Source organism: Barbus barbus (assembly GCF_936440315.1).
Source record: "Barbus barbus genome assembly, chromosome: 23".
NCBI lineage: Eukaryota > Metazoa > Chordata > Actinopteri > Cypriniformes > Cyprinidae > Barbus > Barbus barbus.
The window spans coordinates 380,939-406,233 of record NC_136751.1 but is presented as its reverse complement, the minus strand read 5'-3'; the positions used below and the strand labels follow the sequence as shown (position 1 = coordinate 406,233).

Sequence of the window (25,295 nt, the reverse complement as noted above, 5' to 3'; positions counted from 1 at the left end):
GTCTGATCTGCTGTCTGTCACTGATCTGATCTGCTGTCTGTCGCTGATCTGATCTGCTGTCTGTCGCTGATCTGATCTGCTGTCTGTCGCTGATCTGATCTGCTGTCTGTCGCTGATCTGATCTGCTGTCTGTCGCTGATCAGATCTGCTGTCTGTCGCTGATCTGATCTGCTGTCTGTCGCTGATCTGATCTGCTGTCTGTCGCTGATCTGCTGTCTGTCTCTGATCTGATCTGCTGTCTGTCACTGATCTGATCTGCTGTCTGTCACTGATCTGCTGTCTGTCTCTGATCTGCTGTCTGTCTCTGATCTGCTGTCTGTTACTGATCTGATCTTCTGTCTGTTACTGATCTGATCTTCTGTCTGTCGCTGATCTGATCTTCTTTCTGTCGCTGATCTGATCTGCTGTCTGTTACTGATCTGATCTGCTGTCTGTTACTGATCTGATCTGCTGTCTGTCGCTGATCTGATCTGCTGTCTGTCGCTGATCTGATCTGCTGTCTGTTACTGATCTGATCTGCTGTCTTGATCTGATCTTCTGTCTGTCGCTGATCTGATCTGCTGTCTGTCTCTGATCTGCTGTCTGTCACTGATCTGCTGTCTGTCACTGATCTGCTGTCTGTCTCTGATCTGCTGTCTGTCACTGATCTGATCTGCTGTCTGTTACTGATCTGATCTTCTGTCTGTTACTGATCTGATCTTCTGTCTGTCGCTGATCTGATCTTCTTTCTGTCGCTGATCTGATCTTCTGTCTGTCACTGATCTGATCTGCTGTCTGTTACTGATCTGATCTGCTGTCTGTTACTGATCTGATCTGCTGTCTGTCACTGATCTGATCTGCTGTCTGTCTCTGATCTGCTGTCTGTCACTGATCTGATCTTCTGTCTGTCGCTGATCTGATCTGCTGTCTGTTACTGATCTGATCTGCTGTCTGTTACTGATCTGATCTGCTGTCTGTCTCTGATCTGCTGTCTGATACTGATCTGATCTGCTGTCTGATACTGATCTGATCTGCTGTCTGTTACTGATCTGATCTGCTGTCTGTTACTGATCTGATCTGCTGTCTGTTACTGATCTGATCTGCTGTCTGTCTCTGATCTGATTTGCTGTCTGTCGCTGATCTGCTGTCTGTTACTGATCTGATCTGCTGTCTGTTACTGATCTGATCTGCTGTCTGTCACTGAGCTGATCTTCTGTCTGTTACTGATCTGATCTGCTGTCTGTCACTGATCTGATCTTCTGCTGTCTTGATCTGATCTGCTGTCTGTCGCTGATCTGATCTGCTGTCTGTCGCTGATCTGATCTGCTGTCTGTCGCTGATCTGATCTGCTGTCTGTCGCTGATCTGATCTGCTGTCTGTCGCTGATCTGCTGTCTGTCGCTGATCTGCTGTCTGTCGCTGATCTGCTGTCTGTCGCTGATCTGCTGTCTGTCGCTGATCTGCTGTCTGTCGCTGATCTGATCTGCTGTCTGTCGCTGATCTGATCTGCTGTCTGTCGCTGATCTGATCTGCTGTCTGTCGCTGATCTGATCTGCTGTCTGTCGCTGATCTGATCTGCTGTCACTGATCTGATCTGCTGTCACTGATCTGATCTGCTGTCACTGATCTGATCTGCTGTCTGTTACTGATCTGATCTGCTGTCTGTCGCTGATCTGATCTGCTGTCTGTTACTGATCTGATCTGCTGTCTGTTACTGATCTGATCTGCTGTCTGTTACTGATCTGATCTGCTGTCTGTCTCTGGTCTGATCTGCTGTCTGTCACTGATCTGATCTGCTGTCTGTCGCTGATCTGCTGTCTGTCTCTGGTCTGATCTGCTGTCTGTCGCTGATCTGATCTGCTGTCTGTCGCTGATCTGATCTTCTGTCTGTCACTGATCTGATCTGCTGTCTGTCTCTGGTCTGATCTGCTGTCTGTCGCTGATCTGATCTGCTGTCTGTCACTGATCTGATCTGCTGTCTGTTACTGATCTGATCTGCTGTCTGTCGCTGATCTGATCTGCTGTCTGTCTCTGATCTGCTGTCTGTCTCTGGTCTGATCTGCTGTCTGTCTCTGATCTGCTGTCTGTCTCTGGTCTGATCTGCTGTCTGTTACTGATCTGATCTGCTGTCTGTTACTGATCTGATCTTCTGTCTGTTGCTGATCTGATCTGCTGTCTGTCGCTGATCTGATCTGCTGTCTGTTACTGATCTGATCTGCTGTCTGTCTCTGATCTGCTGTCTGTCTCTGATCTTCTGTCTGTCGCTGATCTGATCTTCTGTCTGTTACTGATCTGATCTGCTGTCTGTCGCTGATCTGATCTGCTGTCTGTTACTGATCTGATCTGCTGTCTGTTACTGATCTGATCTTCTGTCTGTCGCTGATCTGATCTTCTGTCTGTCGCTGATCTGATCTGCTGTCTGTTACTGATCTGATCTTCTGTCTGTTACTTTCGTTTCGTTTATTTGGTTTATCACTAACAAATATACAATAACAAATATACTACTCATCATATACATAACTTTTCATTAAAAGACTAGCCGTCTAGTCCAGAGCTTCTGGTCTGTGTCAGTGTGGTAACGCTGTGCTGTCTGTGTGTAGATGATGTGCGAGGTGATGCCCACCATCAGCGAGGCGGAGGTCGGCAGTAACGGAGGCCCTCTAGGCCCCGGCTCTCCCGTGCAGACGGACTCCGAGGGCCACTTTGAGTCTCTGATGGTGTCTATGCTGGAGGAGAGAGACCGACTGCTGGACACGCTCCGAGAGACGCAGGAGAACCTGTGTGTGACGCAGAGCAAACTGCACGAGATCAGCCACGAGAGAGACTCGCTACAGAGACAGCTCAACAGCGCCCTGCCGCAGGTGACTGCTGCTCACAACCGCTGGCACATCTGTGTCTGTCAGCAAGAAACTCAACCGCTGCTCAACCTTAACACAGCATTCAATTCAGTGAAATTAGGGCTGCACGATTAATCGAATGCGATCGTCATGATGTGTATCTTTCAGTGGAGCACGGTTCTGTGATCAGTAGTAAATCTCCATCCGAAGGCCAGAGAAACTCCAAATACGCCCCGCAGAAGAAAGCTAATGCACGTCATTCCAGGGTTGTGGCTAGAAGGGATATCGCTGCGGCTGGAAACTAGCAATGAAGCCGTAGTTCACTGACAAGCTACGCAAAACCGCGTTCATTTAATCGTGCGAAAGCAGTTTGTGTAGCTTGTCACTGAACTACGGCTTCATTGCTTCATTGCTTCATTACTAAACAGAGTTTTGGCTCTGTTTAGTAAATGCTACTCCATCTGAAGCCTCTTCTGTATACCATAGAGCCTTTACCCGGTAAGTTTGAGTCGTTTATTACGTGCATTTGGAAAAGCAACATGCGTCAAACAGTTTTCCAAACATGAGAAGCATTTATGAACCTCTTGTCCCACAAAATACCACATTTATAACATGCTTTTATTCCAAACTCTCATAGCATTGCATTACAAATATACCTTATTAAAATGAAAATTATAATAATAAGAACTCTGATAAACCAAATATTGTTGTAGTCCTGTGTTTATCTTCTGTTTCCTGGAATGACGTGCATTAGCTTTCTTCTGCGGGGGATATTTGGAGTTTTTCTGGCCTTCGGTTGGAGATTTACTACTGATCACAGAAACATGCTTCACTGAAAGATACGCACAGCGATTGCAGCTTTTGCCTAATTGCCTGAGTAGAATATAAACGGGCGCACATGCATGACCAAAAAAAAAAAAGCGCTGTGTGAATAAGTTCTGGCTGCTCATTTGTGCATCGACATTGTTGACATCTGTAAATGTGCAGTTAGCATTTTAGATCGACAAACTGAAATAGAGTATAAGATTTCTATTCGAACTGAAAGCATAAATCTAGGCTATCCTCTGCCGTTTATAAAAGCACAGTGCAAAACTGACATTTCATTCACTGACGCTCTTCAGTCAGCAGCGCTAAACCCAGCAGTGCATATGCACTTACATGCTGGCAACCCGCAAAAATAACATTTTACTGATTTTAAGTTTGAAAATGAGATAAATTCATATTTAAAAAAAAAAAAAGAGTAAATATTAGCATTTTATTTGTTTAATATAAAATAATTGTATTTTTTTTATTTTGAAATAAAATAGTATTTTCACACTTTATTATTTTAAAAGGAAATAAAGTGCAATAAAATTATTTTCACTATTATTATTATTTTTTTTTAATAGTTCTATTTAATGGGTCACACTATGTGTGCAGTGTGAGGACTAAACCAGATCTCCAGGTGCTCTTATGAGAACCAGGCTGAAAAACTTGTGTGCATCCCTGAATATAGACCTAAAGCAATTTAAACAGCCTTTTGTTCCTTTAATAACCTAATTTTCCCAAAGTATAGGTGACATTACTGTGAGACTGTATGAGCGTTGTCTTACTGACTGACTGATTTCATTGAGTGCCGTTTGTGTTGATCGCTGTGTGTCACTTTAAGCAGAATCCTCTTTAAAATCATGTTTTATTGTTTCATGGAAGGAATTTGCTGCTCTTACGAAGGAAGTGAATATGTGTCGAGAGCAGCTGCTAGAGCGAGAGGAGGAGATCGCTGAGCTGAAAGCAGAAAGAAACAACACACGCGTGAGTTTCACACACATTTACTTGGATGTACAAAAATGTTTTTATTTATTTTTAATTATATATATTTTTATATGATCCATACAATCAAGCTTGATTTTTTTTTTCACTTTAAACGAAGAAATTAGTGCAGCTTCTTTGCATATAGTTTTATGGATCATCACATTCACAGTGAATTAGCATAGCACCATTTACATTTACATTTAGTCATTTGGCAGATGCTTTTATCCAAAGTGACTTACAATTGGGGAATACAAAAAGCGATTCATCTTGAAGAGGCAATCGGATTAAATGTTCTGAAGCACCATAATCTTTTTTTTCTCAAATAACTATTCTTTGCCACAAAAGTCTGTTAGCAGTTGTCATATGAATAGGCAGTCATTAATGGCACTGATTTTAGTCTCATCATCACTGTAATGGACCTTTTTCACATTTCTGGTTTCCTCAATAGAGGAAGTCGTCATAGTTGAGTAAACTTCTATAGCAGTGAATGGGAGACTACCACAAATAAATGTTTTGCATTAATTTGCTCAGATAACCAAAGAAAAACACGTGTTTTCACAACTTTCAAAAAGAGGACAAAAATAGAGTGAGACTGATAACTGCAGTCAGAAGAGAGAACGATGTCGTTTACTGGCCTTCCCACAGACGCTGTATTAGAAACACCCTCACAGCAGCGCCAACGAGGTTGTTGTTTTTATTTGGGGTTTTTATGCAAAGGTTATTTGTGACCCTGGAGCACAAAATCAGTCAGAAGGGTCCATTTATTTATTTTGTATTATTAATAAGTATTTATTTATATAATTTGTTATTTGCACTTGTGGTTAGATGCTAACTGCATTTCATTGGCTCTGTACTTGTACTCTGCACAGTGACAAAGTTTAATCTAATCTAATTTATTTGGAAATTGAGATTTATGCATCATCTGAAAGCTGAATAAATTCCTTAAAAAATAAAGCTTTCCATTGATGTATGGTTTGTTATGATAGGACAATATTTGTCTGAGATACAACTATTAGAAAATCTGGAATCTGAGGGAGCAAAAAAATCTAAATATTGAGAAAATCTCCTTTAAAGTTGTTCAAATGAAGTTCTTAGCAATGCATATTACTAATCAAAAATGAAGTTTTGATATATTTACGGTAGGAAATTTACTAAATATCTTCATGGAACATGATCTTAATATCCTAATGATTTTTGTCATAAAAGAGAAATGTATAATTTTGATCCATACAATGTATTGTTGTCTATTGCTACAGATATACCTGTGTTACTCATGACTGCTTCTGTGCTGCAGGGTCACATATATTACAAAGTATAGTGTTATAAATGCACACACATTTTTAAAAAGGAAAATCTAAAAAACTTGAGTATTTCTGATGCTGATGACCGTTGAAACGCATCATCACAGTGTTGTGAAAAGGGTCCATGGTTCTGTATGTCGAGGCTGATATGATTAGGGTCGGCCAGTGTTTGGTTTGATGTCAGTCTGAGTGTGATCTGTGTTGTGTTGGCTGCTGATCTCAGTTGTTGCTGGAGCATCTGGAGTGTCTGGTGTCTCGTCACGAGCGTTCGCTGAGGATGACCGTGGTCAAGCGTCAGGCTCAGTCTCCCGCCGGCGTCTCCAGTGAGGTGGAGGTGCTCAAGGCGCTCAAATCTCTCTTCGAGCACCACAAAGCCCTGGATGAGAAGGTACTGGCTTCAGGAAGCTGCCGTGTGTGCCGCTGGTGTGTTTGGGATGTGCTTTATGTGTGGCGTGTTTGTTTCGATCAGGTGAGAGAGCGTCTGCGTGTGGCTCTGGAGAGATGCAGCATGCTGGAGGAGCAGCTCACAGCCGCTCATAAAGAGGTGAGACCGGACCAATCACAGCCTCGGAGAACAGCCCATGCTATAACAATTAGAGCTGCAACAAACCATAATCAGTTGATCTAACGATTATTACAACGACTAATCAACTAATCCTCAATTATTTCACAATTCATCAGTAGGCTTTGATGTATTATTCAGCTTTTATAATCAGTGAAAATATTGAGTTACACATTCTAATTAATATAAGGCAATCACATCAGCTTTTGAACATTTCAAACAATTATATTACTATTGTACAATTGTATACAGTTATTTTTTAAATACTAATAAATATATTTTGGCACACAAAATGAGATGACAAACAGAGAGACCTTCTCATTCACCGTTTAATGAACAACTCCTCATTCTGCATAACATCTAGTAAGTCATATGGATGTGGAACAGAATAAAAGTGATTTGAGAACAAAAGACATTTTATTTTTGTATAAATTATTTTATTCAAAACATTAGCTCTCTTAAAACAATCAAATCAAACTGTCCTGAGCTAGATTAAGCTTTATCTATGCAGACCAAACTGTCACTTTAATGTAATGAGTTTTATTTATTTTTGCATTCACTAATAAATAGATTTTATCATTAGCTAGCGCCACACATGCATAGCTGCTTTATAACAGAAAATCAAGTTGTAATTCTGAAAGCGTAACTTGCACTGCTTTTTTAATGTTTAATACTGTAAAGCTGCTTTCTTTAAATCAATCTCTTGTATAAAGCGCTATATAAATAATCGTGACGTGACTGGAGTGCTGATTGCAGAGCTCATGCAAACATATCAGCTGCTTGCTTAACTGCTGTTTTTCACCGCTGTCACTTGTTTATTTCGTTATTGAGAGGAAAGCATGCAGCACATACATAGCAGCGTCTGGTTCGGCTGTGTTTACACGCCGTGTGTGTCTTCTCTTGAATTGCGTCCAGGAGGGCTGAATTACAGTCTTGCGCTACAGCGCCACTCTGGTCAAACCGCGTTATTGCAGCTCCTTACGTCAAATGAGATTTTAAAAAAATTGTTGACAAATATTTTTGTTGTCGACTAATTGTTTCAGCCCTAATAACAATGTCATGTGGGTAAACGCTTGTCTCTGGGCTGTTATAGCTGGTGTTTCTCAAGGAGCAGAGCAATCAGAAGAAGGGGATGATTGATGGATCAGCAGATGTCAATCACAGCTCTGATGCAGCACCAAACACTAATGGCAAGGTAAACGCATCCAAAGAGTAATCGAGATGATGATGAACTGATTAACTGATTAACTGTAGGCTATTCACATATAGACATAATCATACATTTCAACAAAATAGTACGCAGGTCCTTAAAGTCTTACATTTAGTTGTATCAAATTTAAGGCCATGAGTCTTAAACTGTACAAGATAGTCTTAATTATGATTTCAAGAGATCTTAAATTTGGGGATGGAAAGACCAGAATTGTGATATGGCTTACTGTGATAATTAAACTTCAAAAGGCTCTGATTTAATTGAATATGAGCACTGCGCGTCTCAAAGTCCGGTGTTGTGCTGATGTGTTTACTGCTGTTACCGGGGAAACTGTTATATTTCTGCCGTTCCGTAGCGCCACCTGCTGGCAGAGAATGAATGTGCATTTTTAATAAGCCTGTTGTTTTTGTTCAGACCCATGTGAAAATCCACCCATGTTTGTGACACAGAGCTGTAAATGTGAACTGGTGGATCGATAAGAAGATAATGCATTATACAAATCTAAACAGTACAATTTATTTGTTATTTAGTGAATATAATAATTTATTGACAATTATTTAAATTAATATAATTAATACTTTTGACTTAAAAATGGTTTAAAGGCTGAAATGTGAAGTGTATCATTTTATAAAACTGTTTGTTTTTGTCAAAACTTACATCTGAACTGTAAATCATACTCTTTACAGTCATTTTACAGTTTAATATGTCACTATAGATATTGCCCAAACCTGCTCATGTGGTATTCATTTAATTTGTGCAGGTCTTAAGTCTTAAATTTGAGCTTAAAAATCCTGCAGAAACCCTGAATTCAATGCAAGCGTTTCTGTTGAGCATACTGCCAGTTTCCTGAAGTCTTCATATTCCAGTGTAAAGCATGGTGTGTGTTTACAGCTGCGCTTGTCAGACGCCTCTATGGGCGCAGAGGAGGATTGTGGGAAGGACGGGGAGCTGCAGGAGGCGATGGACAGGCAGAGTAAGGAGCTCCTGCACCTGAGGGAGCGTGTGGCGTCTCTCTGCGGCCACATCGCTGAGCTGGAGGAGGATCTGGACACGGCCCGCAAAGACCTCATCAAGTCCGAGGACATCAACAGCCGCCTGCAGAGAGACTTACGAGAGGTACGACAGAGCAGAGTCTTCGTCCGCAGAGGAGCGCGTCGAACGAGCCAGTTTGTGACCGTGTGTTTCTGTTTCTCTCAGTCTCTGGCTCAGAAGGACGACATGGAGGAGAGGATCACCACGCTGGAGAAGCGCTACCTAGCAGCTCAGAGAGAAGCCACGTCTGTCCACGACCTCAACGACAAACTGGAGAACGAGATCGCCAACAAGGACTCGCTGGTCTGCCAGGTGTGCAGCACGTCAGCCGTCTTTATCAGTGTTACTCTGAGAACAATAGAACATTTGTGAGCGGTGCTGGCTAAATGAGTGTGAATGCGCACAGGCTAATTTTGAGCTACAGACAAAAGAAGTGAAACATTTTAGCTTTGGTCGAATTTGAGGTTTTCACAAATTAGTTCATTAAACAACCCTCTTCTAGAGATCCCAGTGCTCCAAATAGTACTTAAACAGCTAAAATGATCTTTATATGTACGTTTTCTGAGTTAAGTACCTTTTTCTCTGCTCGCTTCTGGACGACTGCAGCTGCTTCTCACCAGTCTATTGTTGCAAAGTGCATGATTCCGGCTTTGTGAATATTCATATCAAATTCTTGATGACATGAGTCCAAACCAGTAAAATATGATTTTAAAACCCAATCTGATGAAAACAAAACGATCGCACTCGCTGACATTTGAACGTTCTCTTACAGGAACGCTTAGTTAAAGGGGTAGTTCACCCAGAAATGAAAATGTGATGTTTATCTGCTTACCCCCAGGGTTTCCAAGATTTAGATGACTTTGTTTCTTCAGTAGAACACAGACTGCAACTGTTTGAGTTAAAAATCTTCGTTTGTCAGCCATATAATGGCAATCAGTGGAACACACGGCTTTGAGAGAATAAAATACATACACCGACAAAACCAAATTAAACCCTGCGGCTCGTGACGGTACATTGAGATCTAAAGACATGAAACAATCGGTCTGTGCAAGAAACTGAACAGTATTTATAGCGTTTTTGTTACCTCTGATCCACCGCAATGTCCAACTATCCTGAGCGCGTTCACAACAGCTGTCGTCGTCGTCTTGCTTTACGATGAATCGCAGACTTAAGTGCATTACCGCCTCCTATCACTCAAATCGACCATTGACACTATCTACAATCTCAATTAGGAGTGTCAGGGGTCCATTTGAGAGATAGGTGGTGGTAATGCACTTATAAGTCTGCGTAAAGCAAGAGGAAGAAGACGTGTCACATGGACAGTTGGACCAGTTGGCCAGCACGGGTAAATAACTCATTTTTTGCTCATTCCGACTCCTTTTGCCAGCACACTTATTCCACGCAGTGATGTTGGAGTCATCACTTACTGGTGTTGGGATCTCAGTGGTTATCCGTGTGTTTGTGATTAACCAGTCGTGATGGATCATGAGTTCAGGCTGACGCGTGTGTGTGTGCAGATAGAGGACAAGGGTCGTCAGCTGCAGGAGCGTCTGGAGCTGGCGGAGCAGAAGCTGCAGCAGACGCTGCGTAAGGCTGAGACGCTGCCGGAGGTGGAGGCAGAGCTGGCTCAGAGGGTCGTGGCCCTCACTAAGGTACGGCTCTCTCTCACACACACACACACCATGTAGAGAAGATGGAAACTGCTGTTTGTGTTCTGTGCAGTGATATTTGACCACTGATTAATGATAACAGTGTTACAGTGACAATAGTTTATTCTTCTTTTTGTTCAGCGTGCACATCATAACACTGTTTTTGATCTGTATTTCATGTAAAGTAGGACACACACATTCTGTCCTGTCTGCTCCTGATTATTTGTGATCACAGGACTCCACAAAACAACTTTGGAGTTTTCTTTTTGTAACTTACATAGAAATATCTGTTTAATTTGTTTTGTGGTGTGAGTATAATTTCATAACACCTGCATGTGATCTGAGTGTTTAACTCACATGAGACTTTATTGTAAATGTTGTGCATTAAAAGAAAAAGCAGAGGCTGGGTTTATTATTTGTCCACTGGACTGGGCGGTTTGCAGTACAACAGCGTGAACGTCTTCAAGAGTATATGGACTGTGTGCACATTTATGTTCAGGCGGTTTTATTTAGTTTAAATCCTGATCTGTGCACGGAAAGCAGTTTTCAAAGGCTCTTCTGTGTGTGTGCAATATGATACAACAGAATATACTCATTTTGTCAGTGACTTTTTTTTCTTGTCTTTTTTTAATCTACAAATAAAATCTCAGCAAGCAACATGCAGTTTTATGTTGCACTTAAACACCAGCTTTAATCAGTGATATCAAGCGATGCTGAAAGATTTGATTAAGATCATTCGTCTGCTAACTGAGTGAAAGTGTGAGCCGGTGTTGTGTGTTCCTGATGGGAATGAGTGTGTGCTGTAGTGAGTTGATCAATCACACAAGTATTTATTTAGTGAATTGTGTGAGATGGACACAGATGTAAGAGGAGCATCAGCGCAGACCGGAGGATCTGTGTTTAACAGAGTAATGAAGCCACTGCATCTTCACTTGCTGTCCTCTAGTTCCTTCTCCTCTTTAATTGTGTTGTTTCTGTTGTTCTTAGAGCTCAAATCTTTCTCCTCCTCTGTATATGACCGTAGCTCTGTCTGTCTGTCTCTCTCCCGTGTGTGTGTGTGTGTGTGTGTGTGTGTAGCGCTCTGCGGGCAGTGTCTCTCAGGACAGTCGCTCACAGATGAAGGTACACGAGCTCACGCTGTCGTTCTGACTCTGGATTAGGGCTGTCAAAATGGCTGAAAAACTAAATTCGAATTTTGCACTTAAATATTATCAATATTTGACTTATATTTAAATTTGAAAGGCATAACTTTCAAAAAAAGATGTTGGCTTCTCTCCTGAGGCCACAAGAGAGCGCATCGGCAAAATATTACTAATGCACGTTTTATTCAAAGCAATAAAACAACACAACTATCTTTGAAAAAAGTGCATAATGTTTATAAACCAAATATAATTAAGTTGCTTAAACAATTATAAACAAAACAGCATCATGTACGCATAGTTTAATACAAAGGAACGGAATCCAATCACACACAGAGTATTTTAATGATATATATTTTTTCATTTAAAAGCATGAGATGCAGTGGCATGGGGAAAAAAAACGCCGTAAAGTCTCGAGACGTTTTCTAAAAGTTGAACTCGCATTAATTTTTCATGGCTTTTTAACAGTGTGGCTCTCTTGTGCGAGACACTAGTGCAACGCTGATAATGTCCCTCTAGAGAATGCAATAAATATGCGTTCTGTGTGAACGGCTTGGTATCAGTCTTGATGTAAACAACATCATCTCCGCATCGATGTTCTCGTTTTCAGCAATATGTTGAATGAACAACAGCAGCGCTGCATCTAGTGGGTTCAGCTGAATAGGTTTAAAAAAACATGAAAAAGTTACGACACCTACATCATCGCATCTCGTGCACCGCTGATGACGCTGCCTGACGCACATCTAACATTCAAATGCAACATTTTTGCATTTGAAAGTATATTTATATTTGAAATTCTAATTTTTATTTGACAGCCCTACTCGGGATGCACATTTCGAGTGATTTTCTAGTCAAGTACTTGGGTCAAAAGAATCAGTTCAAAATGACTGTGATGTGAATGCCACATTTAGTTGGTGAACACAAACAAGCTGTTTGAACATTAATCTGGTAACACCAGTGCAGCAACGTTTACTCTCCTTCTGAAGCGCTGGTCCTGTAATCTGGAGAGAGTACTCGATTAGTCGGTCACTTGTGCACATCCCTGATTCTGCCTGATGATGGTCATGTCGTTGTGATCTGGTTCATGCTGGCGTCTGTCAGGAGTCCATTGTTCCTCCCGTGTGAACCCGGCACATACTGACGCTGGACTGAGATCATTCAGTCTGTCTTCACTAACTCCAGACACGACTCTCACTCGTGAATGTTCAGCTTGTCATAGCATGATGAACCGTTCTTTCTTTCTCTTGAGTTCGTTGCTGGTGTAGTGTCTCATGTGCGTGTCTCTCGCAGGCGGAGGAGCGTCATGGGAACGTGGAGGAGCGTCTCCGGCAGATGGAGGCTCAGCTGGAGGAGAAGAACCAGGAGCTGCTGAGGGTGAGTGATCTTCAGACCTGGCTCGGGCTCAGCGGTGCTGCCACCGGTGCTGGGGGTAATGCATTACAAGTAACGCGAGTTACAGAATCAGATTACCTTTTATAAGTAACTAGTAAAGTAACGCATTAATTTAGAAGGAAATATCGGAGTTACTTTTTCAAATAATTAACTCCAGTCTCTGTGTTTGTGATGTATTGAGTGACAGCTCTGGTGTTGAGAGAAATCAGGAGTAAGTGCAGAGCGTTGTGTGTGAACATGATCTTACTGTAGTTCTAGACTAAATATCAACATGATCTTACTGTAGTTCTAGACTAAATATCAACATGATCTTACTGTAGTTCTAGACTAAATATCAACATGATCTTACTGTAGTTCTAGACTAAATATCTACATGATCTTACTGTAGATCTAGACTAAATATCAACATGATCTTACTGTAGTTCTAGATTAAATATCAACATGATCTTACTGTAGTTCTAGACTAAATATCAACATGATCTTACTGTAGTTCTAGACTAAATATCAACATGATCTTACTGTAGTTCTAGACTAAATATCAACATGATCTTACTGTAGTTCTAGACTAAATATCAACATGATCTTACTGTAGTTCTAGACTAAATATCAACATGATCTTACTGTAGTTCTAGACTAAATATCAACATGATCTTACTGTAGTTCTAGACTAAATATCAACATGATCTTACTGTAGTTCTAGACTAAATATCTACATGATCTTACTGTAGTTCTAGATTAAATATCAACATGATCTTACTGTAGTTCTAGACTAAATATCAACATGATCTTACTGTAGTTCTAGACTAAATATCAACATGATCTTACTGTAGTTCTAGACTAAATATCAACATGATCTTACTGTAGTTCTAGACTAAATATCAACATGATCTTACTGTAGTTCTAGACTAAATATCAACATGATCTTACTGTAGTTCTAGACTAAATATCAACATGATCTTACTGTAGTTCTAGACTAAATATCAACATGATCTTACTGTAGTTCTAGACTAAATATCTACATGATCTTACTGTAGTTCTAGACTAAATATCTACATGATCTTACTGTAGATCTAGACTAAATATCAACATGATCTTACTGTAGTTCTAGATTAAATATCAACATGATCTTACTGTAGTTCTAGACTAAATATCTACATGATCTTACTGTAGATCTAGACTAAATATCTACATGATCTTACTGTAGATCTAGACTAAATATCTACATGATCTTACTGTAGTTCTAGACTAAATATCTACATGATCTTACTGTAGTTCTAGACTAAATATCAACATGATCTCACTGTAGTTCCAGACTAAATATCAACATGATCTCACTGTAGTTCCAGACTAAATATCAACATGATCTTACTGTAGTTCTAGACTAAATATCTACATGATCTTACTGTAGTTCTAGACTAAATATCTACATGATCTTACTGTAGTTCTAGACTAAATATCTACATGATTTTACTGTAGTTCTAGACTAAATATCTACATGATCTTACTGTAGTTCTAGACTAAATATCATCATGGTCTTACTGTAGTTCTAGACTAAATATCTACATGGTCTTACTGTAGTTCTAGACTAAATATCATCATGATCTTACTGTAGTTCTAGACTAAATATCAACATGATCTTACTGTAGTTCTAGACTAAATATCATCATGATCTTACTGTAGTTCTAGTCTAAATATCTACATGATCTTACTGTAGTTCTAGTCTAAATATCTACATGATCTTACTGTAGTTCTAGACTAAATATCTACATGGTCTTACTGTAGTTCTAGACTAAATATCATCATGATCTTACTGTAGTTCTAGACTAAATATCAACATGATCTTACTGTAGTTCTAGACTAAATATCAACATGATCTTACTGTAGTTCTAGACTAAATATCATCATGATCTTACTGTAGTTCTAGTCTAAATATCTACATAATCTTACTGTAGTTCTAGACTAAATATCAACATGATCTTACTGTAGTTCTAGACTAAATATCATCATGATCTTACTGTAGTTCTAGACTAAATATCTACATGATCTTACTGTAGTTCTAGACTAAATATCAACATGATCTTACTGTAGTTCTAGACTAAATATCAACATGATCTTACTGTAGTTCTAGACTAAATATCAGCATGATCTTACTGTAGTTCTAGACTAAATATTTACTCATCTCACCTGCACTAAAACACATTCAGTGTTCTTCAAAATCAATAAAAACAGACAAATGCAAACTCAGAATATTATACAAACCTGCAATAATTAAATATGTTAAATAAGACAAATATAATTTATGTATTTAATCCCATTTTATTAAGTAATGCCTTTGCTGCTGACCTTCAATGATCCAATTCAACCATAATAATAATCATAAATGACTCATTTGTGTTTGATTGTAGTTATTGCTGAATAGTGTTGAACTTTCTTCTCCTGCGTCATATTCTTCATGTGATTAGTTTGAGCGGCGCCCTCTACTGTACAGACCTGAATCTACATTTCCTTCAGTCTGATCCGGATTCACTTCACTTTTGTTGTGAAACGGCTTTGTTTGTAATAGAATAACTTTTTATATTAAAAACAAACAAGCAAACCCTGCCCAGATTTAAAAATGAACTAAGTAATTAGTAACTTTTTTTAGGGAGTAACGAAATATTGTAATGCATTACTTTTAAAAGTAAGTTTGCCCGACACTGTCCGCCACACACGTCAGACTCCCTCGGGACGTACTGTAGTATAAACAGCTGCTTCACTTTTCTGTGGTGTTTTAAGGCTCGTCAGCGAGAGAAGATGAACGAAGAGCACAACAAGCGTCTGTCCGAGACGGTGGACAAACTGCTGTCCGAGTCCAACGAGAGGCTTCAGCTGCACCTGAAGGAGCGCATGTCTGCGCTGGAGGACAAGGTACCGCACACATCTCTAGTCCCCGACACAAACACAGTCAACAAGAAGAGTGAGGAGAGACAGACCAGACGATGGCGGAAGATTTCGTTTCGAAACAAAACTCAAAAGAGGCTGTTTGGCAATATTTATACTTTAGTCATTTACAGATGTTTTTTTTTTTTTTTAAACGTTTGTTTGTTTATTTATTTGGTTCCACAGTGTTTGCTGATTTTTACTTTATTTGAACTTTGTGTCATTTATTTATTTTATTTGGCATCAAGGTGTCTGCCGTGCCTCCAAGCTTTCTTATTCGTTTCACTAATTGTGTTGTCAAAAGTACCGACTTCGGTACCAGTCTGTACTGCAATTTTAAAAACGCTAAGATCTGAGCGCTGTCGAGCCAATTCTTATTGGTCGTAGTGTTCACGCGCTCAAGAGATACGACTGTGATTGGCTGCAATGATCATCCTCACACAGAAACACACGGGAGCGTTTTAAATCAGCGGATCTCTAATATATCTGCACATAGACGGATCAGCTGATAGACGCGTCTCTCAAATGCTCCCGTGTGTTTCTGTGTGACTATTTAAAAGTGAAGGAAAGTGAGGAGAAGACGGAAAACTGAAACGAACTGAACCCCACAGTGATACCGTTATTGTCACACGACGATTAACCGGAGTGAAGATTTCCTCGCCGTCACAATCAGCTTCTGGAGGCCACAGCCCTGATCAAACACACCTGATCCAGCTGATCAGGTCCTTCAGGCTTCTGTGAAAACTGGAGCAGGTTAGAACTAGTGCTGTGTTCACACATGCCGTAATTACCGTAATTCTGAGATGACAACACGTGACGTTCAACTCGGTGCTGTTCATGACAACAAAATGAACCCGCGTGAAAGAATGTTACTGGCAGCTGTACAACACCTTTAACATTATTATTATTATTATTATTATTATTATTATTACACTTTATAATTATTTCTTTAGGTTGTTAATACATGGATAGCCCAGATATCTCACTCTGTGCTGCATGTCTTTAGTTTGTTCACATTACTTTTATATGAAGACATCTACATTGGCAAAAGTCAATTGCACAAATTTTAAAACATAAATATTATGAAATAACTGCATTAATTACATTTTACTACTGGAAGCATCGCCATTTTTCTCTGGTTCTGTGAAGTGCAGCGGTCACGTGGTATAAGCCGTAGCTCTCAGAAAACTCCCAGTTGTGATTACGAGTTCTACGAGGACGTGATTCTGATTATCTCGTAATTACGGTAATTAGGATATGGCATGAACGCACCTGAAGGGCTGTGTCCCTCCAGGAACTGAGTTTGACAAACCTTATCTATATATTACATAGTCTGATATCATGTTTATCGGCTTTATATCAGATACCCTGCTCTCTGAGATATCAGAAAAATCCATATCGTCTGCCTGCACACCCCTCTGACTGACGTGTGTGTCTGTCTGTGTGTCTGTGTGTGTCTGTGTGTGTCTGTCTGTGTGTCTGTGTGTGTCTGTGTGTGTCTGTGTGTGTCTGTGTGTGTCTGTGTGTGTCTGTGTGTGTCTGTGTGTGTCTGTGTGTGTGTGTCTGTGTCTGTGTGTGTGTGTCTGTGTGTGTCTGTGTGTGTGTGTCTGTGTGTGTGTGTGTGTGTGTGTGTCTGTGTGTGTCTGTGTGTGTGTCTGTGTGTGTGTGTGTGTGTCTGTGTGTGTGTGTGTGTGTGTGTGTGTGTGTGTGTGTGTGTGTGTGTCTGTGTGTGTGTGTGTGTGTGTGTGTGTGTGTTTGTGTGCGTGTGTGTGTGTCTGTGTGTGTGTGTGTGTGTGTGTGTGTGTGTGTGTGTGTGTGTTTGTGTGCGTGTGTGTGTGTCTGTGTGTGTGTGTGTGTGTGTGTCTGTGTGTGTCTGTGTCTGTGTGTGCGTGTGTTTGTGTGTGCGTGTGTGTCTGTGTGTGCGTGTGTGTGTGTGTCTGTGTGTGCGTGTCTGTGTGTGCGTGTGTTTGTGTGCGTGTGTGTGTGTCTGTGTGTGTGTGTGTGTCTGTGTGTGTCTGTGTGTGTGTGTGTCTGTGTGTGTATGTGTGTGTGTGTGTGTGTGTTGTAGAACGCTCTGATCCGGGATCTGGAGCACACCAAGAAGCTGATAGAAGAGGCTCATCATGAGAAGGTCAGTGTGTGCTCGCTCGCTTGCGTGCGCTCCGCTGTGATGTCTGTTTGCTCACGAGTGTTGATCTGTGACCGCAGGAGCAGCTGCTCATCCAGATCGAGACCATGAGGACCGAATACGAGCACGGCCGCAGCCGGAGCAACTCTCTGCTGCATCATGGGTAACTGGAGGACGTTAATGAGTCAGCCGTGTCGCTGCGCTCGGAGCTGTGTGTTGATGTGGGCTCTGTTTCCCGCAGGCGCGGCACGCCGGACTTCAGATACCCGGTGTCGGTGTCGTCAGCGATGGACAGTCCCTACAGCGGAGCGCTGGTGCTCAGACGACCGCAGAAGGGCCGCGTGTCTGCGCTCCGAGACGAGCCCTCGAAGGTGAGCTGTGACAGAGTGTTAGCATCTAAAATATAAGCTCTATCGGGACAGAAAAATAAATCTGCAGTGATGAAACTCATGCGTTCACATGATGATTTATTCACGGTGGAGAAGAGTTCAATCACATATAAACATAATGAGCTTGGACAGCTAATAAATGTGCAGTCAAGCCAAACATCATTCAGACACCTTCAACATTTCTCCATTATATCACGGTTTATTGCTATAGTTTAGAAAATGGTGATTAAATATGAGAAGAGCTCAGAGCTAAACTGCGTCAGAACAAACTGATCTTGATCACGTCAGATAACTTTGATAGAAAGGTTTGTAATGAATTGGGTTGAATAGCTGTCAGATGTTAAATTTAAGAACACAATTAGATAAAACTAATTTAGCTCAACCAATCACCAAGCAGTGCTTCATTTAGTTCAGACTGTGTGTAAAAAGATCACATTAACAATTAAAGAAAAAACACTGCAGCAAAACATGCTCAGCTCAAAGTGTCTGAATCATTTTTGGTTTGACTGAGTTATCAGTGATATTTAAAAAAAATATCCCTGGACTAAAAAAAATCAACAAGATGATCGAAAGCAAGACGTATCACGACGCTGCATGGAGAGATCATATTACACATTTAAACCGGTCATGTGACCTCCACGGGCCTGTTGATCATGTGACTTATTGGCCAGGGTCACTGTTTTTACAACTGAGGAATGTGTTTAGATGGATACCGAAACGTCTTATTGATTGATTCATTTTTTTTTATTATTTTTTTATCACTGTATAGTAATTTTTATTTCAGTTTTAATTATTGTAGAACATCAGATTAAGCTAAATTAAAATGAGAAATATTGCCTTGCTGAAATATTTTTAATGTTTTAGTTGTGGTTTTAATTTTATTTTCAGTTTTAGTTAACTATAATAAATGTGATTCGTATATAATTCAATAAAATAATAATAGCTTATTTATATCCTGTTTAATAATAGTAAAATTGATGCATGATGTCTTGCTTTTATCTCAAAATAATGGATGTAATTGTAAAATGTGTAAGTTAGAAAGCCGTGTGGTCAGCATGATGGACGTGTGTGGTGTGGTCAGGTGCAGACGCTGGATGAGCAGGAGTGGGATCGTCTGCAGCAGGCTAGCGTTCTGGCTAACGTGGCTCACGCGTTTGAGAGCGACATGGACATGTCCGATGTGGAGGACGATAGAGAGACGGTCTTCAGCTCCATGGACCTGCTGTCTCCTGCTGGGCAGGCAGACGCTCAGACGCTCGCCCTGATGCTGCAGGAGCAGCTGGACGCCATTAACAACGAGATACGGTACACTTCCCACAATCCCTCACTCCTCTCACTGGCGGCCCAAGTTTGGGTGTTGTGCTGACTAGCTTTCCACAAGACTGATGTAGTATTGTGCATTGTTTACTACACACATGCTGATTTCAGCGTCTGCCTTCTAAACACATGAACAACATCTCCAGAACTGCTCTGAGTCACTTCACGAGCATTTGGCCGTTTCACTTGAGAGAAACTATATCACATACACTCAGAAACTTAAAACGTATTCACGGCAACCCGTCAAAATAAAGGTTTGATTTAACTTGAAGACATTGTGCCAAAAATATATTGGCCTAGTATTGTTCAGTAGAATGTACTACTACTAAAATCACCAACACTTTATTTTTTAAGGAATAATCACAAAAAAATTCCATGTTTTAATTCTAATAGTAAATCCCTGTTGTTTGCCAAAAAATAAAGTTTAAATTTTTCTGATGACCAGAAAAACTTAAATACTCAACACACAATTTCTGAGGGAAATAAAAAATCACAAGGCTATTGTAAGAATCAATTAGAATAAATTAAGTTGTTTTTATGCATTCGAATAATTAGACATGTTAAACAGAATTTGGTAAGAGTAAAACCTTCAATAAATTGATGTGACATTGTAAATTGATTTTAATCTATTAGACATGCTTTTTTATTAATACAATTTAATTTAACCATTTAAAAAGGAGTCCAGAAAAATGAAAATGGAAAGAAAACAGACTTTGTAAAAAAAGAAACATTCATAGGGCACCAGTATAGTGCAAACGAATAATCTCGTTATAATCGGCTCAGTCAGATTGAAAAGCCCTTATATAAACACAGATTGAGCTTGATCTGAATGAAGGAAGATTGAAACATTTATGCATAGATTTGTCTTTGGAAAGTGTGTATGTTTATTATGTCTCACTTGGGGAAGTCGTGGCCTAATGGTTAGAGTTGGACTCGTGATCCAAAGGTTGCGGGTTCGAGTCTCGGGCCGGCAGGGATTGTAGGTGGGGGGAGTGAATGTCCAGCTCTCTCTCCACCCTCAATACCACGACTGAGGTGCCCTTGAGCAAGACACCGAACCCCCAACTGCTCCCCGGGCGCCGCAGCATAAATGCTGCCCACTGCTCCGGGTGTGTGTGTGTGTGTGTGTTCACTGCTCTGTGTGTGTGTGTGTGTGTGTGTGTTCACTGCTGTGTGTGTGTTCACTGCTGTGTGTGTGTGTGTGTGTTCACTGCTGTGTGTGTGTTCACTGCTGTGTGTGTGTTCACTCTTCTGTGTGTATGTGTGTGTGTGTGTTCACGGTGTGTGTGTGTGTGTTCACTGCTGTGTGTGTGTGTTCACAGTGTGTGTGTTCACTCTTCTGTGTGTATGTGTGTGTGTGTTCACGGTGTGTGTGTGTTCACTGCTGTGTGTGTGTGTGTGCACGTTGGATGGGTTAAATGCAGAGCACGAATTCTGAGTATGGGTCACCACACTTGGCAGTATGTAACTTCACTTCACTTCACTAACCGGTCTGTGGATGAAGCGAATATTTACCAAAAAAAAAAAGCTTTTCTGACACGTCATGTTTCTCATGAGAAATGTCATCAGGGCATAGTTATACTGGCAGCAGCTCCAGCGATGGCATCACTATGAGTGTTTTGTTCAGAGTAAATGAATGTGAATCAGATTAGTGTTTTGGGTTCATATAAACAGAATTTCAAGTCAGTTTGGATTCATTTAGACTCATGAAAATTAGTGCATGTAAGTACCCTTAGTGACTGGCTGCTTGAAGCGATGCTGAGGGTTGTGCATGGCCTGTGCGCTGATGTCCGTGTTTCTCGTGAGGGTGCTGATGACGTGTGTGTGTGTGTGTGTGTGTGTGGCTGCAGGATGATCCAGGAGGAGAAGGAGAGCACCGCGCTGAGAGCCGAGGAGATCGAGAGCCGTGTGGGCAGCGGAGATGATCTGGGCGCCCGCTTCCGCTCCATGACGTCCCTCCAGCCCTCCTTCCACAGCTCCTCTCCACCCGGATCCGGTCACTCCACGCCCCGCCGGCCCTCACACAGCCCCAGCCGAGAGTTGGACCGCATGGGGGTCATGACCCTGGTGAGCCTGCTGTTCACATGCCTGCTCTCTGTGTGTGTGAGAGAGCGTGTGTGTGTGTGTGAGAGAGAGCGTGTGTGTGTGTGTGAGAGAGCGTGTGTGTGTGAGAGAGCGTGTGTGTGTGTGTGAGAGAGCGTGTGTGTGTGTGTGTGAGAGAGCGTGTGTGTGTGTGTGTGTGAGAGAGCGTGTGTGTGTGTGTGTGAGAGAGCGTGTGTGTGTGTGTGTGAGAGAGCGTGTGTGTGTGTGTGTGAGAGAGAGCGTGTGTGTGTGTGTGTGAGAGAGAGCGTGAATGTGAGAGAGAGTGTGAGTGTGTGTGGAGTGTTGTGTGTGTGTGTGGAGTGTGTGTGTGTGTGAGAGAGAGCGCGTGTGTGAGAGAGAGCGCGTGTGTGAGAGAGAGCGTGTGTGTGTGAGAGCGTGTGTGTGTGTGTGAGAGCGTGTGTGTGAGAGAGCGTGTGTGTGTGTGAGAGAGAGCGTGTGTGTGTGTGTGTGAGAGAGCGTGTGTGTGTGTGAGAGAGCGTGTGTGTGAGAGAGAGCGTGTGTGTGTATGTGTGAGAGAGAGCGTGAATGTGAGAGAGAGTGTGAGTGTGTGTGGAGTGTTGTGTGTGTGTGTGGGAGAGTGTGTGTGTGTGTGAGAGAGAGCGTGTGTGTGTGTGAGAGAGCGTGTGTGTGTGTGAGAGAGCGTGTGTGTGTGAGAGAGCGTGTGTGTGTGTGAGAGAGCGCGTGTGTGTGTGTGTGTGTGAGAGAGCATGTGTGTGTGTGAGAGAGAGCGTGTGTGTGTGTGTGTGAGAGAGCGTGTGTGTGTGTGTGAGAGAGCGTGTGTGTGTGTGAGAGAGCGTGTGTGTGTGTGTGTGAGAGAGAGCGTGTGTGTGTGTGTGTGAGAGAGAGCGTGAATGTGAGAGAGAGTGTGAGTGTGTGTGGAGTGTTGTGTGTGTGTGTGGGAGAGTGTGTGTGTGTGTGAGAGAGAGCGTGTGTGTGTGAGAGAGCGTGTGTGTGTGTGAGAGAGCGTGTGTGTGTGTGAGAGAGCATGTGTGTGTGTGAGAGAGCGTGTGTGTGTGTGTGAGAGAGCGTGTGTGTGTGTGTGAGAGAGCGTGTGTGTGTGTGTGTGAGAGAGCATGTGTGTGTGTGAGAGAGCGTGTGTGTGTGTGTGAGAGAGTGTGTGTGTGTGTGAGAGAGAGTGTGAGTGTGTGTGGAGTGTTGTGTGTGTATGTGTGTGTGTGTGTGTGGGAGAGCGTGTGTGTGTGTGTGAGAGAGAGCGTGAGTGTGTGAGAGAGTGGGAGTGTGTGTGGAGTGTTGTGTAGTAATCTGTGTGTGTATGTGTGTGTATGTGTGTGTGTCCAGCATTACTCTGAGCCGTGTGTCCTGCGGGGTGTAGTGTACAGCAGTCCTCTGCTGACCTGTGCTCCTGTGTTTGTGCAGGTATTGCCCACAACTGAGCGAATGATCGTGTGCTTTTCAAAAATAAAACCCTTGACCTTGGAAGCTGTACAGGAAGTTTACTGAAGGACTTCCTGCTCCATTCCCTCGACGGGCTAATGAGGAAATGAGCAATTAGACCTTGATAAGATCCAGCTAAAGACCTCTTTACTCTGGACTCCAGCTTTATTCAGATACATGTGGTCACTAGCTGTGATTCAGTAGCTGATGAACGCTCGGCTCTGTTTTCATTTATGAATTAATATTTAGTTTTAAATAATGCCATTAAATCTTGATGATTTGTCGTTCAGAACTAAGACAAATGACAGGCAACAGAGCAAATAATGACCGTAGAGAGACTCCATTGAAGCACACAGCCCTTGAAGATGTTCATGTGTTTTACATCAGCATCATGTGACGCACAGATCATCAAATATCAAAACAAACTACTTGCTTCATAAACAACACATATAATAAACTCATAGACAGCAGAAAGCGCCCATAGTAGACTGCATTGTTCACATGCTCCGCAGATTTGCTGTGATTGGTTGCAATGCTTCAAAATCACATCAATAGAAACCTTTGGCGCTCTTCACAGAGCACTTGCACAAATTAAAACCTTTATTGCATTTATTAACACATTTATTCCCTTTTTCCCCAATAATATAACAGCTTCATTCTGTTCTATGTGATTTAGCACAGCTAATTTATGTAGATTTAATTTATATATTTATATTTAGATATTTAACTGAAGTAATTTGTTGCAATCGTATGATAGAATTTCATTGAAGTTCAAAAATATAATCAGTGAAATGAAAGTGTTAAGCCCTGTTCACACCAGGAATGATAACTATAAAGATAACGATATTAGCATCCACACAGTGAACGATATCTGTTTATTCTGAGCGCATGAGCTTCTCTTCTCCAGCTCGTTATAGCAGGATTGATTCTGATTGGCTGTCAATGTTTGTATGTTCATCAGCTGGAAAAAATAGTTCTGCAAGTGTTTCCAGCGGATATTGTTTCTCTGTGCCTTTATAGCTGCGGTGTGGACTCTGATATTCTCTAATATTGAGAATCATTTTTAGAACCATATCTTTATCGTCATGGTGCTTGGTGTGAACGTCCAGAGTGAATGGTCGTCTTTCTCTCTGTGTGTGTGTGTGTGTGTGTGTGTGTGTGTGTGTGCGTGATCCTCTTCCCTGCATGACCCCAGCGATGATGCTCTCATGCTTTTCTCAGTGTGTTTGCGTGTCTCTAAATCTTTCTGCTGCTGTTCACCTGCTTCTGTGCTTATATATGAAATGCTGCTAACTTCCTGTTTCTTCTCTTTCTCCATTTGCTTGCGCTTCCAACAGCCTAGCGATTTGCGGAAGCATCGTAGGAAGGTAATCTAGAGAAACATGTCCATGTGATGTTATGAATCTGATATTTCATCCATCATTAGGCTTGCAGATGGGCAGAAAAAATCCTGAAAGCTTTCGCAAGCCCTGCTTATAAATTAATCATTTGAAGAGTCAGTATTTTACAAATCTGCATTTAAAAAAAAAAAAAAGCATTATGGGACATTTTTGTGTACTGAAGAAGACTTGCATTCATAGATGAGCTGCATTACATGGACAGTTCACTTGTCGTCATTTTGTCCCTGAAACTTGTTTCCAAACGTACTTTCTTTTGTGGAACATAGAAGATATAATGAAAGTCAACTGGAGTTGAACAGCAACACTTTATTTGTTGCGCTCCACAGAAGAAAGTCAGTCATACAGGTTTGAAACGATGTGAGGGAGATTGAATGATGACAGAACACACAACACTCCCAATTCATTAATAAATCAAGTCTTTGTGTATTATTTTATACCTGACATTTTTAGAAAGAAAGAAACATTTTTATCAAATTGAAAGTTGGCAACAAACATGATCCTGTTCTAGTGTTTAATGCTGCTGTTTAAAGTGCTTGTGTTTGTGTTCAGTGCGCACAAGATGATAAAGCCACGATCAGATGTGAGACGTCTCCTCCGTCCACACCGTCCTCCACGAGACTCCATAAAGGAGCGCTGCACACCGCCAGCCACGAGGACATCCGAGACATACGGGGGTCAGTCACACACCGCCGACATTAAAATGATGAGCGTTCCTACAGGAGCAGAGCTGTGACGTGTGTGTGTGTACTTGTG

At 41.4% G+C, this 25,295-nt stretch overlaps 1 protein-coding gene across 3 annotated transcripts in view; it reads left to right on the top strand.

Annotated features, from left to right (window-relative positions):
* LOC306842834 (liprin-alpha-1-like) overlaps positions 1-25,295 on the top strand; it is a 48,372-nt gene that overhangs the window by 2,772 nt on the left and 20,305 nt on the right. For 2 of the 3 annotated variants that reach the window (XM_079373928.1, XM_079373929.1), the window contains exons 2-17: positions 2,579-2,839; positions 4,505-4,606; positions 6,131-6,295; positions 6,377-6,451; positions 7,563-7,664; positions 8,571-8,795; positions 8,877-9,023; positions 10,229-10,363; positions 12,790-12,873; positions 15,667-15,798; positions 17,879-17,941; positions 18,019-18,101; positions 18,180-18,309; positions 19,409-19,632; positions 21,495-21,711; positions 25,092-25,216. In XM_079373928.1, the coding sequence (XP_079230054.1) occupies positions 2,579-2,839; positions 4,505-4,606; positions 6,131-6,295; positions 6,377-6,451; positions 7,563-7,664; positions 8,571-8,795; positions 8,877-9,023; positions 10,229-10,363; positions 12,790-12,873; positions 15,667-15,798; positions 17,879-17,941; positions 18,019-18,101; positions 18,180-18,309; positions 19,409-19,632; positions 21,495-21,711; positions 25,092-25,216 (2,270 nt within the window). The remainder of the gene's footprint in view (positions 1-2,578; positions 2,840-4,504; positions 4,607-6,130; positions 6,296-6,376; positions 6,452-7,562; positions 7,665-8,570; positions 8,796-8,876; positions 9,024-10,228; positions 10,364-12,789; positions 12,874-15,666; positions 15,799-17,878; positions 17,942-18,018; positions 18,102-18,179; positions 18,310-19,408; positions 19,633-21,494; positions 21,712-25,091; positions 25,217-25,295) is intronic. The other variant, XM_079373930.1, reaches the window with a different exon arrangement.